General features: G+C 55.1%; 2 protein-coding genes and 1 pseudogene across 3 annotated transcripts in view; all 3 read left to right on the forward strand.

The window, feature by feature from the left end:
- The window catches only part of LOC136331716 (patr class I histocompatibility antigen, A-126 alpha chain-like), a 276,160-nt gene that overhangs the window by 22,477 nt on the left and 237,912 nt on the right, over positions 1-15,771 (forward strand). The window contains exon 8 of the mRNA XM_066270697.1: positions 7,487-7,512. Within this exon, the coding sequence (XP_066126794.1) occupies positions 7,487-7,507 (21 nt within the window). The 3' untranslated portion in view covers positions 7,508-7,512. The remainder of the gene's footprint in view (positions 1-7,486; positions 7,513-15,771) is intronic.
- On the forward strand, positions 4,558-7,323 carry LOC136320965 (patr class I histocompatibility antigen, B-2 alpha chain-like; annotated as a pseudogene).
- The window catches only part of LOC136333391 (patr class I histocompatibility antigen, A-126 alpha chain-like), a 46,826-nt gene continuing 45,278 nt past the window's right edge, over positions 14,224-15,771 (forward strand). For both annotated transcript variants that reach the window (XM_066272609.1, XM_066272523.1), the window contains exons 1-3: positions 14,224-14,296; positions 14,548-14,832; positions 15,044-15,319. In XM_066272609.1, the coding sequence (XP_066128706.1) occupies positions 14,233-14,296; positions 14,548-14,832; positions 15,044-15,319 (625 nt within the window). In that variant the 5' untranslated portion in view covers positions 14,224-14,232. The remainder of the gene's footprint in view (positions 14,297-14,547; positions 14,833-15,043; positions 15,320-15,771) is intronic.

Raw genomic sequence — 15,771 nt, forward strand, 5'->3', positions numbered from 1 at the left:
GGTCCTCCTGAGGTCCTTTCTGCCTGCCCTGCCTGCCCTGGGCACCCAGCTTCCCTCTCCCCTCACTGCTGGGATTGTTTTTTTTGTGTGTGTGTGTAATTTTCTGAAGCTGGAAACAGGGAGAGACAGTCAGACAGACTCCCGCATGCGCCCGACTGGGATCCACCCGGCACGCCCACCAGGGGCGATGCTCTGCCCACCAGGGGGCGATGCTCTGCCCCTGGGGGGGGGGGTCGCTCTGCCGCGACCAGAGCCACTCCAGCGCCAGGGGCAGAGGCCAAGGAGCCATCCCCAGCGCCCGGGCCATCTTTGCTCCAATGGAGCCTCGGCTGTGGGAGGGGAAGAGAGAGACAGAGAGGAAGGAGGGGGGGATGTGGAGAAGCAAATGGGCGCTTCTCCTATGTGCCCTGGCCAGGAATCGAACCCGGGTCCCCCGCACGCCAGGCCGACGCTCTACCACTGAGGCAACTGGCCAGGGCCTGGGATTGTTTTAAAATTCATTTATAGAAAGGTGGGAGGAAAGAGAGAAATGGGGAAAAGAGCAGGGAGCATCAACTCCCATACGTGTCGATCAGGCAAGCCCAGGGATTGAACCGGTGACCTCAGCGTTCCAGGTCCACGCTTTATCCACTGCGTAACGGCAGGTCAGACCACCCAGCTGTGCTTTTCTCACACCCAGTTCACTAGCACACTTTACAATGTATCTATTTGTTTACTGTGTGTCCCTTCCTGAGACCGTCAGCTCTGTGAGGACAGGGACAGGACTGTGATGTCCACAGCTGCATTCCCACTGCCCTGAAGGTGCCTGGTGGTTGATTTTACAACATCTGCTGAGTGATGAGTGAGGGAATGCACACTCAGTCACACACACTGCTGCGCACCAACACACAGGGCTGTGCACACTGACTGACTCACACCGGCACATGCACACGGACACACACACAATGACACACACACTCACACACACTGACATTCTCACACACACACAATGACACACACACTCACACACACTGACATTCTCACACACACACAATGACACACACACTCACACACACTGACATTCTCACACACACACAATGACACACACACACACACACTGATGTTCTCACACACACACAATGACACACACACTCACACACACACAAGCTTAAACCTCATTTTCTTTTTTTCTTTTGTTTTTTAGAGACAGACAGGAAGGGAGAGAGATGAGAAGCCTCAACTCGTAGTGGCAGCACTTTAGTTGTTCACTGATTGCTTCTCACATGTGCCTTGACCGGGGAGGGGGCTCAAGTCCAGCCAGTGAGCCCTTGCTCAAGCCAGCGCCCTTGGGCTCAAGCCACAGACCTTGGGCTTCGAGCCAGAGACCTTGGGGTCATGTTGATGATCCTGCAGTCAAGCTGACAAGGCCGTGCTCTGGCCGGTGACCTCGGGATTTTCAATTGGGGACCTCAGGGTCCTGGGTTGATGCTCTATCCACTGCACCACCACCGCTCAGATTAGAACCTAATTTTCATTCAACATTTTGTTGTGAACGTTTCCCAAGTCATTACACATTATTATTTTAAAATATTTCTCCAAATTATTGTGAAAAATTTCAAAGATACCTAAAGTTTGAAAGAATAACACATGGTCACCCCAAACTTAATCATTTTAACATTTTGCCACACATTTGCTATGTCATATACTTCTATAATTTTTGCTGAATGTTTGAAAATCACCTGCCAACATCATGACACTCACCCCTAAATATTTCGGTGTTCATGTCTTGAAAATAACCTTTTTCTTCAAAAAACATTATTACACTGAAGAAAACAACTGTAATTCCCTAACAGTATAAAGTGTCAAAGTCACACAAGGTCCTCTGTGTCATCCCCCCAGAGCCTCTCACGTGGAGAAGAGGAGCGCTCAGGTCCTATGCCGTCTCTGAGTGTCCGTCCCTCCCGGCCACCCCTCTCTCTGTCCCCTTGATGGTAACACCACGTAAACTGAGAAACAGAAACATTTCTTTCACTCCCTATTTCTCAGCATTTTAAAACTCGGATTTTGAAATGAAATCATCTCTCATTTGGGATAACATCTCAATGTCTTTATAACTTTCCACAGTGTAGATATGCACGTAAGGACTATTGGGGATAAAAGCACAGCTCCCCTGGGACTTCTGTCCCCACAGCAGGACAGAAGCAGGACCCCAGTTCAAGAGTCACACCTGGTGCCCCAGATGCCACAACTCCAACTGCACGTGTCACCCTGAGACCTGGTGTGGGCACAGTCCCCTCCCTCAGGGTTAAAAGTGAACTCCTGCACATCCTCTAAGACTCTCTTTTTCTCCAACACTCCACAACATAATCAGGGGGTCAAGAGAGGACCACACACTGGAACTAACACTGACCACCCCAAACCTCCTCATCCCCATCAACAGAGCCCAAGTGAGAGCCCCAGACCCCTGCCCCTCCCACCTCCCTCTCTCACACTCACCACCATCTGCCCTGAATCCACCAGGACTAACCTCACTTTCCCCTTTTCCCTGTCTCAGTTACCCCTGGCCTCCCAAACATCCTGCACGCTCATCTCCACAGGCTCTGTGCACCCCTACTCTGTCTCCCCTCACACCCCCTCCCCAGCTCCTGAAACCTTCCCACTGTGTCCCCCGGAGGTCTCAGCCCAGGATCAGCCAAATCCACACAGTCCTCCCAGGGTGTTCCTGCACCTGCAGCTCTGACAGGGACCTGGGAGTTTCCAACTGGTGACCTCAGCCTTCCAGGTCAACACTCTATCTACTGTGCCACCACCAGTCCAGACCTTCTCACTCATCATCAATTCCATGGGACAGCATTTCAGTCCCTCCCTTGGTCTCCCTTGCCTTGTCACCCTTGCTTGGAAAACTTCACAGCCGGGAATTCTACCTCTGCCCTCCCTGCACCTGCCCCGTGCAGCTACAGGAGGCTGGAGACAACACAGTCACATGGATGCTGTCACGTTAACATCATGACCCAGACCACAAGGGGGTCCACACTGCTGCCCACAATCATCCTGTCCCTGCACGGCTCCCTCAGTCTCCCCCATCCTCTGCTCAAACATCCACCCTCCTTCCCCATCTCATTACTGCCAGTGACCTTGTTCCTGCTTCATGAGAAAACTGGACACATTAGAAGAGATTATTACAGATTTCCAACACCGTCTACTTGGAGACTTCACCACAGGTGAGCTGTCCACACTCCCAGCCAGAGCCGTCCCTCTGCTGGTGCTCGAGGCCTCATCCCTTCTCGTCTACATAAAGGTGCTGGTCCAGCAGTTCTTCCCTTTTCCTCTCTTGTCATTCTCTCCTCCACTAGGTCACGTGGCAGCGTGAGAATGCACACCAGACCTCAGCCTGAGGGAGCATAACTGACCGATGGCCCCTCTGCTGTGCTCTCAAATCTGCTGCTCCATTTGCTCTGGGACCTCACTTCTCACAGGCTCCATCCTGTCAAAGATGAGAACAGCAGGGAAACTGAGGCAGACCATTGCCCCTCTGAAGGCTGACTTAGGGTCCAGGCTCCCTCACACCCTCTCTGAAGTTTCCTTACTCTGCCCTGGGTCTGGCACACCTCCTGCCAACCTCCCTTCTCTCTCTCCATCATTTGGATGACCTCATTGAGCACATGTAATTTTGAGGATGTACATGCTCCTGTTGAAATGCACAGTGACACACGGCTTCCCTGGGATTCTCTGTATTGAGGACGTGGGGGACTCACATACAAACTCAGGGCTACTGAATGAAGATCACTTCACAATGTAACAATCCTGAATCACAGACACACTGTGTGGGAAGTAGAATTCAGGAGCTTTGTGAGTCTGACCGCAGTGCTGGTTAGACACTTTTCTGTACCAAGGGGCCAAAATCACTTCTTTACAGATGAGTTTCCTGACGTTCAGGGTTTCCAAGACTGTGCTCCCCACTGGGATTCACAGACATCAGGGAGACTGGTCTCTGAGATTCTCCATCCCGTGTTTTCAGACACAGCTCCTCCAGGGTTAAGAGAAACCCAGGTCCCTCCACCTCCATTCCCAGGGCTGGCTCACTCTCAGGTATCAAGTTCCCAGGGGTGACATTTCTTCTAGAAGAGTCCATGGGGAGAGATCAGGGGTGGGAGAATGTCCATTTCAGGGGAAGGGATTCCGGGAAGAGAAGAGGAGGAAGGAGTGGGGCTCAGCCTGGGGGTCTCTCCCTGGTGTCCTCACACAGCCCCTGGGCCAGGACTTAGGGACACAGGGTGACAAAGAGCTCTCTTCGCAGGAGGAGGGGTCAGGGCACAGTCTCGGGTCCCCAGGCCTGGCTCGAGGGCGGAGTCTGGGCGGGGAAGATCAGTGTTGGGGAGTCCCCATCTCTCTGGTTACACTTCTGCCTCTCACCGCCTGTGTGGAGTCATTCTTTCTGGATACTCATGACGCGTTCCGAGATTTCACTCCCATTGGGTATCCGGTTTTAGAGAAGCCAATCAGCTTCGCCGAGATGTCCGGTTATAAATGTTCGCGAATCTGCAAACTAAGATTCTCTCCAGACTGTAGGGTACAGGCATGGGACCCGCAACCTTCCTCCTGCTGCTCTCGGGGTCCCTGGTCCTGACCCCGACCTGGGGGGATGAGTGTGGGTCGGGAGGAAACGGCCTCTGCGGGAGGAGCGAGGGGACCCGGCGGGGGCGCAGGACCCCGGGGAGGACGCGTCTCACCATTCAGGTCCTGACTCCGGGCTCCCGTCCTGGCCCCACCCAACCCCCACATTACTCTGTCCCGCCCCTCCCGTCCGCAGACCGCGGACCTGGAACCCGGCTTGCAAGAGTCGCGATTCTCAGCACCTCTCCGCCCCAGGCCCCCACGCCCTGAGATATTTCATCACCGCCGGGTCCGGCCCGGCGCGGGGAGCCCCGCTTCATTAACGTCGGTTTACGTGGACCGACACGGAGTTCGTGCGGTTCGACAGCGACGCCGCGATCCCGAGAGTGGAGCCGCGGGCGCCGTGGATGAAGCAGCCGTGGGTGGAGCAGGACGATCCGCAGTATTGGGACCGGAACACGCGATCTCCAAGGACCACGCACGAATTTCCCGAGAGTACCTGATCAGTCCTGCGCGGCTACTACATCCAGAGCGAGGACGGTGAGCTCCACCAGAGGCCGCGGGATCCCACATCCCGTTCCAGAAGGGCCCCCACGCGGGACGTTGATCCAGTTTTGTTTTCCTTTTAGGTTTAATCCCTCGGTCGGGGCGGGGCGGGGCCGAGTGGGCGGTGCTGACCGCGGGGCGGGGTCAGGGTCTCACCCCCTCCAGAGCAAACCTTGGCTGTGAAATGGACCCGATGGGCGCTTCCTCCGCGGGTACAAGCAGCTCGCTTATGACGGTACCGACTACATTGCCCTGAACGAGGACCTGCGCTCCTGGACCGCGGCCCAAGCGGCGGCTCAAATCACCGGCGCGAGTTAGAGAAGGACGATATTGTGCAGCAGCAAAGGAACTACTAAAGGCAGATGCGTGGAGGGCTCCGCTTTACCTGGATAAGGGGAAGGAGACGCTGCAGCGCGCAGGTATCAGGGCCCACGGGCTCCCCTCTCAGCTCCTCGGCGCTGTGGCTCCTACACGAAGACAGGAACATGGACCGGGGTCTGAACACTCTCCTTGTGGTCGGGACATTGGTTCTCCTGGGTTTTCAGATCCATGACCAGAGAGCGACTCCCCCCCTTCTCTCATGGACAATAGGTGCAGTCTCTCCAGGATGGAGGGGAGACCAACCCTGAACTAACCCATCGCGGTTCCCCTTGACCCCTGGAATGCAAAGTTACAGACTTTCTCATCCTTCTGCTCAGATCCTCCAGAGACAAGTGTGACCACACCACCCCATCTCTGACCGTGAGGCACCCTGAGTGGCTGGGCCCTGGCTTCTACCCCTGCGGAGATCACCCTGACCTGGCAGCGTGACCGACAGGACCTGACCCAGGACATGGAATTGTGGAGACCAGGCCCTGCGGGGACGCGAGCTTCCAGAAGTGGGCGGCTGAGGGGTTGCCCCCTGGAGAGGAGCAGAGCTACACGTGCCATGTGCATCATGTGGGGCTACCCGAGCCTCTGACCCTGAGATGGCGTTGAGGAGGGGACGTGGGCACAGAGCCTCTTCTCAGGAGCAGGGGCCTCTGGAGGACTTCAGCAGGTGACAAGGCTGCGGCCTGGGTCAGGGCTCTCACCTTTCCTTCCCTTCCCAGAGCCTCCTCAGGCCACAGTCCCCCACTGTGGTCACCGTTTGGCTTGTCCTGGTCCTCCTATGGAGCAGTGGTCACTGGAGCTGTGGTGGGGGCTGTGATGTTGAGGAGGAGGCACTCAGTAGGGAAGGGTGGGTCTGAGTTTCTTGTCTCACAGGGGTTTCAAGCCCAGGAAGAAGTGTGTCCACTTCATTAATGGGAAGTACTGTCCCCATGTGTGTGCTTGCCCAGTCTGGGGCTGTTGCTTAACACTGACTCTTTAGTGAGGCACGTGTGAACATGAGGGGACAGATTTATCACCTTGATGAGCCATGTGATGGGGACCTGGTCCCTAACAGTCACAGGTCAGAGGGGAGGGTCTGCTGAGGATGGACGTCCTGGAAGATGGTTGGTCCGTCTCCACACATGTACTCTCCTCAGGTTTCCTGGTTATGCCCTGGGATTGTAGTTACAGATCTAGAAACTTCCTTGAGATCTGGGTGTAGGCTTCCTTTAGGACAGGTGTTGGGAACCTATGGCTCCCCGAGCCAGATGTGGCTCTTTGATGGCTGCATCTGGCTCGCAGACAAATCTTTAATAAAAAAAATAATGTTAAAAATATAAAACATTCTCCTGTATTACAATCCATTCATTTCCTACCACTCATGTTCATGGTTGCGGGGTGGCTGGAGCCAATCACAGCTATCCTCGGGACAACACCAAATTTTTATTGGATAATGCGTAAGTTACACGGGTTGTGTATGGCTCTCATGAAATTACATTTAAAAATATGTGCGCGTTCATTGCTCTCTCAGCCAAAAAGGTTCCCGACCTCTGCATTAGAACCTCAGGGCCCTGCTTCCTCCCTGGTCTCTCACAGTATGCTTTTCTTCCCGCAGGTGGGAAAGGAGGGAGCTACGCTCAGGCTGCCAGTGAGTATGGAGGGGGTTGACCCCTGAGCCCCTGTGGCATGTTGCAGATGGGAGCCATGGGGGGACCTCACCCCTCATAGTTTCTCCCTTTAATCTCCTGTCCTGGGGCTCTGACCACGTCCTATTGTTTCTACCCAGGCAGTGACAGTGCCCAGGGCTCTGATGTGTCTCTCACAGGCCTCTAACGGTCAGACCTTGGTGTGGGAAGGGTTTGGGAGAAAGGGGACAGGATTGGGTTGATGGGGATTCTCTGAGACATTTTGAGCGTGAGGTGGGCTATTGAGAATGTCACAGTTATAGCTACTGACCTGAATTTGTTCATGTTTATTTTCTTCTACAGCGTGAGACAGCTGTCTTGTCGGGAACTGAGTGACGGACGATGCATCACACACACACACACACACACACACACACACACACACCAACCCCATTTGTGACTTCAGGAACCTCTCACTTCTATCTCTGCAGAGGGCATCTGAACGTGTCTGCATTCCTATCAGCATAGTGTGAGGAGGTGGGAGGCTGGCCCACCGCTGCCCCCAGGCCCCCTTCCCACACTTCCCTGTCCAGCAGGGTCCTTCTCTGGTCAGGAGAAAAGAGCATCCTTGTCTTTCCTTCAGGTGCCCTGGAGCTGCAGCTACTTTTTATTTTCTTAATTAATTAATTAATTAATTATTTTTTCTTAGAGGGAGAGAGAGAAAATTGGGGGAGAAGTGGGATGCATCAACTCGTAGTTTTTTCTCATATGTGCCTTTACTGGCCAAGGCCAGGGCTTTTGCTCCAGTGACCTCAGGGCCACCACTGGTCAGGCTGACTGTAGCACCTTACTTGCCTTATTGAAATACGATTCTAGATATAGTTTTCTTTTTCTAAATGAGATGAGGGAGATACAGAGACAGACTCCTGCATGCGCCCCCAACCAGCATCCACCTGGTGATGCCCTGATCTGGGGCCGATGCTCGCAGCTGAGGCCATTTTTTGCACCTGAGGTGTAATCTTGCTGGAGCCATCCTCAGTGCCCGGGATGATTGGCTTGAATCAATTGGTCATGGCTGTGGAGGGGAAGAGAGAGAGAGAAAGGAGGGGTAAAAACAAATGGTTGCCTCTCCTATGTGCCCTGACCACAAATTCGAGCCAACACTCAAGCTGGCGTCCTCAGGTTTTTGAACCTGGGTCCTCAGGAGAGGAAAAATTGACTTGGGAGGCAGCACATAAAAATATTAAAGCCTTGACGGCCCTGGCCGGTTGGCTCAGTGTAGAGCGTCGGCCTGGCGTGTGGTAAGTCCCGAGTTCGATTCCCGGCCAGGGCACACAGGAGAAGCGCCCATCTGCTTCCCACCCCTCCCACTCTCCCTTCCTCTCTGCCTCTCTCTTCCCCTCCCGCATCGAGGCTCCATTGGAGCAAAGATGGCCTGGGCGCTGGGGATGGCTCCTTGGCCCTCTGCCCAGGCGCTAGAGTGGCTCTGGTCACAACAGAGCGATGCCCCGGAGGGCAGAGCATCGCCCCCTGGTGGGCAGAGCGTCGCCCCCTGGTGGGCATGCCAGGTGGATCCTGGTCGAGGGCGCATGCGGGAGTCTGTCTGACTGTCTCTCCCTGTTTCCAGCTTCAGAAAAATACAAAAAAAAACACCCCAAAACAAAAAACACTGGGTCTGGGTCTGGGGAGAGGAGACCTACTGGTGTGTGGTGTGTGTCCTGTATGATGTGTGCACACGTGTGCATGTGTCCACATGTGTCCTATGTGAGTCTAGTGTCTCCCTACTGCTCTTGGTCCCCTGAGCTAGCACAGTGCCTGCTGCCCTCACAGTGCCTGCTGCCCTCACACCCGAGGTCTGCACAGTGCCTGCTGCCCTCACACCCGAGCCATGTGGGCACCGCAGACAGGCAGGGCCCGACCACCAGCTGCCTGTGATGTGTCCTGGGCCGGGAAGGGGCTCTGGCTATCTTGCAGGTCATGTCCCTCAGCTGCAGGGCTGGAGGGTCAAGGGAGCTGTCCCCAGGCTGGAAAGCATCAAATCTCTGGGTTAGACATCGGGGTAGAGATGAGACATGGAGCTGGGGTGGCACACAGGGGACTGACGTGGTCTAGACTGAGGATCCTGGCACTTAGGTCACCTGAGAGAGAGAGGACAGGATACCTGGGCCCTGTGTTAAGACAGCTGCAGAGGGGCTGGGACACCCCAGATCCTGGAACAAGAGTTGTCAGTTGTCTTTGTCTTGGCTTATTGTCAATACCTCCAGCTCACGGGGACAGTGTCAGCCCCGCGGGAGTGGAGAGAAGTAGATGAGGAAGGGACAGCCACATATCTGAGCTCATCTGGCCTGGCTTCAGACCACACATGAGGTTTCCAGAGTGGGACCTTGGGAACCCCAGGACTCAGGACCAGGCTGGTCCCCGAGGTGTGGCACAGGCACCTGTCCTTGGTTCTGTGGCCAGTACCCAGAGATCACTGTCCAAACACAGCCCCACACGTGTCCCCGTGGCCAGCCCTCCCCATCACAGTCTTCTCTGGTGTCTCCTGCTGTCCTCTCTGCCTTCACCTCCTGATGACCCTCTCCTCTGTCTCCATTTCCCCGGGAAGCCCCCTGTCCTTCCCGGACCTGATGCCCCAGGGCTCCTCCCTCAGATCCCAGGGTTAGAGACTCACTGGGCTGATTCTCAGGCGCAGGGATCTCTGGCACCAGCAGCTAAAGCAGACATAAGTGACAGGCACGTGCGGCCCCATCCAGAGAAGTGACAGCCCGGGTGCATTGCAGAACCCAGGATGTTTCTGAAGCTCTTTGTGGACCTGGGAACCGGCTGTTACCGCCTAGAGACCCCCCTCATGTCTGAGACCAGTCCCAGCTTCTCGATGGGAGGAAACACTAAGAAGGTGAATTGGTCCCGGGGGTGGCGCCCCTTCCCCCATGTGTATTGCTCCGTGCGCGATCTAGGAGACCCGGGGAACCGGGGAGACCCCGCTGAGCAGGAGAAAGGGGAACAGGTTTTTGTCCTCAGCGCTGTGGCCACGCGGGGGCGCCGCCGACCGGCTCCGGGACGCCAACCGCGCAGGGAGCAGCTCCGCGCCCCACCTCTCGCGCCGCGGGTTGGAGGGGAGGGGCGCTCGGAGCCGCGCGTGGGTCTCGAGTTCCACCTCTCCTGCTCTGTCCTGTCCGCGAAGGCCACCCCCAGCATAACCGAGAAGTAGATGCTCTTCCCACCCCTCCCTGTTTCTTCCGGGTGCTCTTTCTCCACGTTTGCACAATAGTATTTACATAACTTATTGTCAGGAAGGACACGGGGGAAGCTGGTGACAAGCTCATCCTGGCAGAGTCCTGGGTCCCTCGGGCCCGCGCAGGGGAGGAGACTTTCTATATAAAATTTTTGAAATGTGCTTCCGTGGCCTGAATGAACTTTTCAAGTATGATTTACTCTAAAAATCTTTCTCATTTGCAAGACCCTCTCCAGTCCAGGCCCAGGGAACACAGAGGTGGCCCTGTGAGGGGCCCAGACTCCGGTCCCTGGTGTTCCTGCCCCACAGGCGTCCGGGGTGCTTCACCTCAGAGCCCGAGCTCTGTCCCGGGCTGAGGACCTGTCACCAGGCAGCACCTTCCTCCCTGACATGGACCCAGGTCCTTCTGAGGGGCCCTCTTGTTACGAATTTCTTTACGGTTTGGTCTCGCGAGGCTAAAGACACACCAGATGCAAGTAAATGGGCGGAGGGCTGGGACTCTCAGGCGGATTCAGCCCCGAGAAACTGCGTCTCTGCATATTTATTGAGTTACAGAGCCACAGCTCAGCAGAGAAAACTAGAAAGCTACACAAGCCGTTTTCCCTCCGTTTCATCCCCAGCCCTGCACGTCTACTGTTTCTTTCATGAACAAGGACACGAGAAGAGTCATTGTCCCAGAGCTTCTCAATCACAAAGGACATCCGGTTCCCGCAGACATCCCTCCAGGAATCCTGTGCACATGCACCTGAGTACCCAGACCAGTGTCTCTCCATGGCCAACACACTCCAAGATCTCATCTCCACACTTAACCCTCGCTCTGCAGTTAACTGCCGTCTACATTGGTGAGAGTCATCTCCTACAACCCTCTCTCTACTGTCCCTGCACTGACACGCCCTCACTGCACGTCCCTGCCCGAGGGACTTCTCGAGCCTCCCTCTCTCCCAGGTTCACTGACACACATTTTTAAACGTATTTACGTTCATTGTTTACTCTCTGGTCCCTCCTTGAGACTATAAGCTCCCTGAGGACAAGGGACAGGGATGTGATGTTCACAGGTTCATTTCCATAGCCCGTAAAGCGCCTGGTTGTTAATTTTACAACATTTGTTCTAGTGAATAAATGAGGGGATAAAAGCACGATTGGAATTGATTCACTTAAACGGGGATTCTCACTATGACACACATAGACTCACACTCACACTCACACGACTACTTTTTTTTTTTTGTTTTTTGTCTATTGATTCTGAAGCTGGAAAATGGGGAAGGCAGCAGACAGACTCCGCATGTGCCGGACCGGGATCCACCCAGCGCGTCCACCAGAGGGCGATGTTCTGCCCATCTGGGGCGTTGCTCTGTCGCGACCAGAGCCACTCTAGCGCCTGGGGCAGAGGCCAAGGAGCCATCCCCAGCGCCCGGGCCATCTTTTGGTCCAATGGAGCCTCCGCTGCGGAAGGGGAAGAAAGAGAGAGAGGAAGGAGAGGGGGAGGGGTGGAGAAGCAGATGGGTACCTCTCCTGTGTGCCCTGGCCAGGAATCGAACCCGGGACTTCTGCACGCCAGGCCGACGCTCTACCACTGAGCCAACCGGCCAGGGCTCACATACACTTTTAAACCCAGCCTTTATGTGGACCTCATGTTCTGAACACTTCCTGTGTCATTATTATATTCTGTTTTTAATGTCCATATTATGAGTGACATTTTTCTACATACAGGAAGTTTAAAAGGATAGTGCAATTGTCACTTCAGATTCAATAGTTTTAACATTTTTCAATATTTATCTCATGTGTATGGCACATTGCAGTTGTATAATTTTTGCTGAATCACTGAAAATCACTTGCAAGAATCATAAATGTAAAGAGCATTCTCCCCAAACAATATTATTCCTACAATACTAATAATTTTATTATTATAATACTGAGGAAAATATTTGTAACTCCCATACATTTTCAAATTTCAAGTTCACATAAAATCATATTAATTATCCTCAAAAAATAGAGATTTATAAGTTTTTCTTTTAAATCTCTTATTTGGTAACACATTTTAATGTCTACCTAATCTTCCACAGTGTCCACATTCACTTTGGGACTAAGGGACAAAGACCACAGCTTCCTTAGGCCCTCTGTCCTCACAGGAAAACAGAAGACGGCCCCTGTGTCAGGATCACACCTGGTGTCCCAGAAATGTTTCTCGCTAAGCAGGTGTTGGGCAAAGCTTAGCCCAACTGCTAATTGTGAATTCACACCCACCACACAAGGGTCCACAGTGAGTTCACTAACTCCTTACACCCCTCCTTAACCAGGGACTGCACCTCACAATCAGGGAGTAAAGAACTGTCCACACACTAGAACTAATGCTGACCTCCCCAAACCTCCTCATCCCCATTGACAGAGCCCAAGTGAGAGCCCCAGACCCCTGCCCCTCCCACCTCCCTCTCTCACACTCACCACCATCTACCTCAATCCACCAGGACTAACTTCCTTCTCTCCTTTTCCCTGTCTCAGTCACCCCTAGTCCCCCAAACATCCTGCATGCTCATCTCCACAGGCTCCATGCACCCCCACTCTGTCTCCCCTCACACCCCCTCCCCAGCTCCTGAAACCTTCCCACTGTGTCTCCCGGAGGTCTCAGCCCAGAAACAACCAAATCTGCACAGTCCTCACAGGGTGTTCCTATACCTGCCACTCTGCAGGGACCTGGGTCTCCTTGAGGACATGGCTCCCTCTGAAGTCCTGCCATGAGGACATTTCCCATCCCACAGAGCTTGTGCCCCTGGGCCTGGAGGTGGGTGGGGTAAAAAATGAGAAGAGCAGAAAAACCGAGGCAGGACCTTTGTCCCTCTGAAGGTTGACTTAGGCTCCAGGCTCCCTGACACCCTCTCTGGACTTTCCTTTCTCTGCCCTGGGTCTGGGACGCCTCCAGCCAACCTCCCTTCTCTCTCTCCATCATTTGGATGACAGCATTGAGCACTTGTAACTTCGAGGATGTACATGCTCCTGTTGAAATGCACAGTGACTCATGGCTTCCCTGGGCTTCTCTGTATTGAGGATGTGGGGGACTCACAGACAAACTCAGGGCTACTGAATGAAGATCATTTCACAATGTAACAATCCCGAGTCACAGACACACTGTGTGGGAAGCAGAATTCAGGAGCTCTGTGAGTCTGACTGCAGTGCTGGTTAGACACATTTCTGGACCAAGGGGACAAAATCACTTCTTTACAGATCAGCTTCCTGATGTTCAGGGTTTCCAAGACTGTGCTCCCCACTGGGGTTCACAGACAACAGGGAGACTGGTCTCTGAGAATCTCCATCCCGTGTTTTCAGACACAGCTCCTCCAGGGTTAAGAGAAACCCCTGTCCCTCCACCTCCATTCCCAGGGCGAGCTCACTCTCTGACATCAAGTTCCCTGGGGTGAGTTTTCTTCTAGAAGAGGCCAGGGGGAGAGATAAAGGGTGGGAGGCAGGGAGTCCATTTTAGGGGAAGAGGTTCCCGGAAGAGAGGAGGAAGGGTCGGGGCCCAGCCTGGGGGTCTCTCCCTGGTGTCCTCACACAGCCCCTGGGCCAGGACTCAGGGACACAGGGTGACAAAGAGCTCTCCGCGCAGGAGGAGAAGTCAGGACAGCCCCAGGTCCCCAGGCTTGGCTCTCGGGGTCACAGCCCAGGGGGGAAACTCAGTTTTGGGGAGTTCTCATGTGCCCGGGTTTCACTTCTACCTCTCACAGCCTGTGTTAGGTCCTCCTTACTGGATACTCATGACGCATCCCCAGATATCACTCTCATTGGGTGTCGGGTTTCTAGAGTAGCCAATCAGCGTCACGGAGGTGTCCGGATATAAATCATCTCGGATCCGCAACTAAGATTCTCTCCAGACTGTTATGTACAGTTATGGGGTCCCCAACCGTCCTCCTCCTGCTCTCGGGGTCCCTGGTCCTGACCCCGACTTGGGCGGGTGAGTGCGGGTCGGGAGGGAACGGCCTCTGTGGGGAGGAACGAGGGGACCCGGCGGGGGCGCAGGACCCCAGGGAGTGCGCGTGTCCACTACGCGGGTACTGACCTCAGATCCCCGCTAAATACCCGCCTCTCCCAGACTCCCCGTCCTGACCCCGCCACTTACTCTGTCCCGCCTCTCCTGTCCCGCAAACCGCGGACCTGGAACCGCGACTCCAACGGTCGCCGTTTCTCAGCCCTCCCCGTCCCCAGGTCCCCACTCCCTGAGATATTTCGTCACCGTTGTGTCCCGGCCCGGCCGCGGGGAGGCCCGGTTCATCGCCGTCGGCTACGTGGACGACACGGAGTTCGTGAGGTTCGACAGCGTCGCCCCGAGCCCAAGGGCGGAGCCAAGGGCCCCATGGATGGAGCAGCCGTGGGTGGAGCAGGAGGACCCGCAGTATTGGGATCGGAACACGCGGGACGCCAAGGACCTCGCACGAATTTCCCGAGAGTACCTGACCGTCCTGCGCGGCTACTACAACCAGAGCCAGGACGGTGAGTCACTCGGGTGAGTCCCTGTCACGACCCCATCCCCACGGACGGGCCGGCGTCGCTACAGTGTCCAGGTCCGACCCCCACCCCACCCGGTAGAAGCCTGTGGGGACTTGGACCCGATTTCTATTCAGTTTAGGTGAGATCTCAGTTATCGGGGCGGGGCCGAGTGGGCGGGACCGAGTGGGCGGGGCTGACCGCGGGGCGGGGTCAGGGTCTCACACCCTCCAGGGGATGGCTGGTTGCGAAGTGGACCCGGACGGGCGCCTCCTCCGCGGGTACAGACAGGACGCCTACGACGGTACCGACTACCTCGCCCTGAACGAGGACCTGCGCTCCTGGACCGCGGCCGACGCGGCGGCTCAGATCACCCGGCGCAGGTGGGAGGAGATCGGTGTGGCGGAGAACTGGAGGAGCTACCTGGAGGGCACGTGCGTGGAGTGGCTCCGCCTTTACCTGGAAAAGGGGAAGGAGACGCTGCAGCGCGCAGGTACCAGGGCCGCGGGGCTCCCTCCTCTCCCCTCGGGCTGCGGCTCCTACACGAAGACAGGAAATGGGCCGGGGTCAGAACACCCTCCTTTGTGTCCCAACATTGAGTCCCCTGGATTTCAGATCCGGAACCAGATAGCAACTCCCGCCTTCTCTCAGGGACAATTAGGTGCAGTCTCTCTGGGACTGAGGGGAGACCAACCCTGAACTAACCCATCAGCAGTTCCCCTTGACCCTGGCAGTGGCCCTGGGACCCATGGGGACTTTCTCCTTTAGGCCTTGTTCTCAGCCCCCCAAGCAATGTGTCTGAGGTCTGACCCTGGGTTTTCTGAGTCATTTGGACTCCACCCAAGTCAGGTCCAGAATTCCTTTTTCTTGCCTCAGAATCCTGCTTTCTACCCTGGGGTGTGTCACTGTGACTCTAGAACTTTTTGAAAACCTAGATAAAGATCA

The sequence above is a fragment of the Saccopteryx bilineata genome, chromosome 1 (genome assembly GCF_036850765.1).
Source record: "Saccopteryx bilineata isolate mSacBil1 chromosome 1, mSacBil1_pri_phased_curated, whole genome shotgun sequence".
Lineage (NCBI taxonomy): Eukaryota > Metazoa > Chordata > Mammalia > Chiroptera > Emballonuridae > Saccopteryx > Saccopteryx bilineata.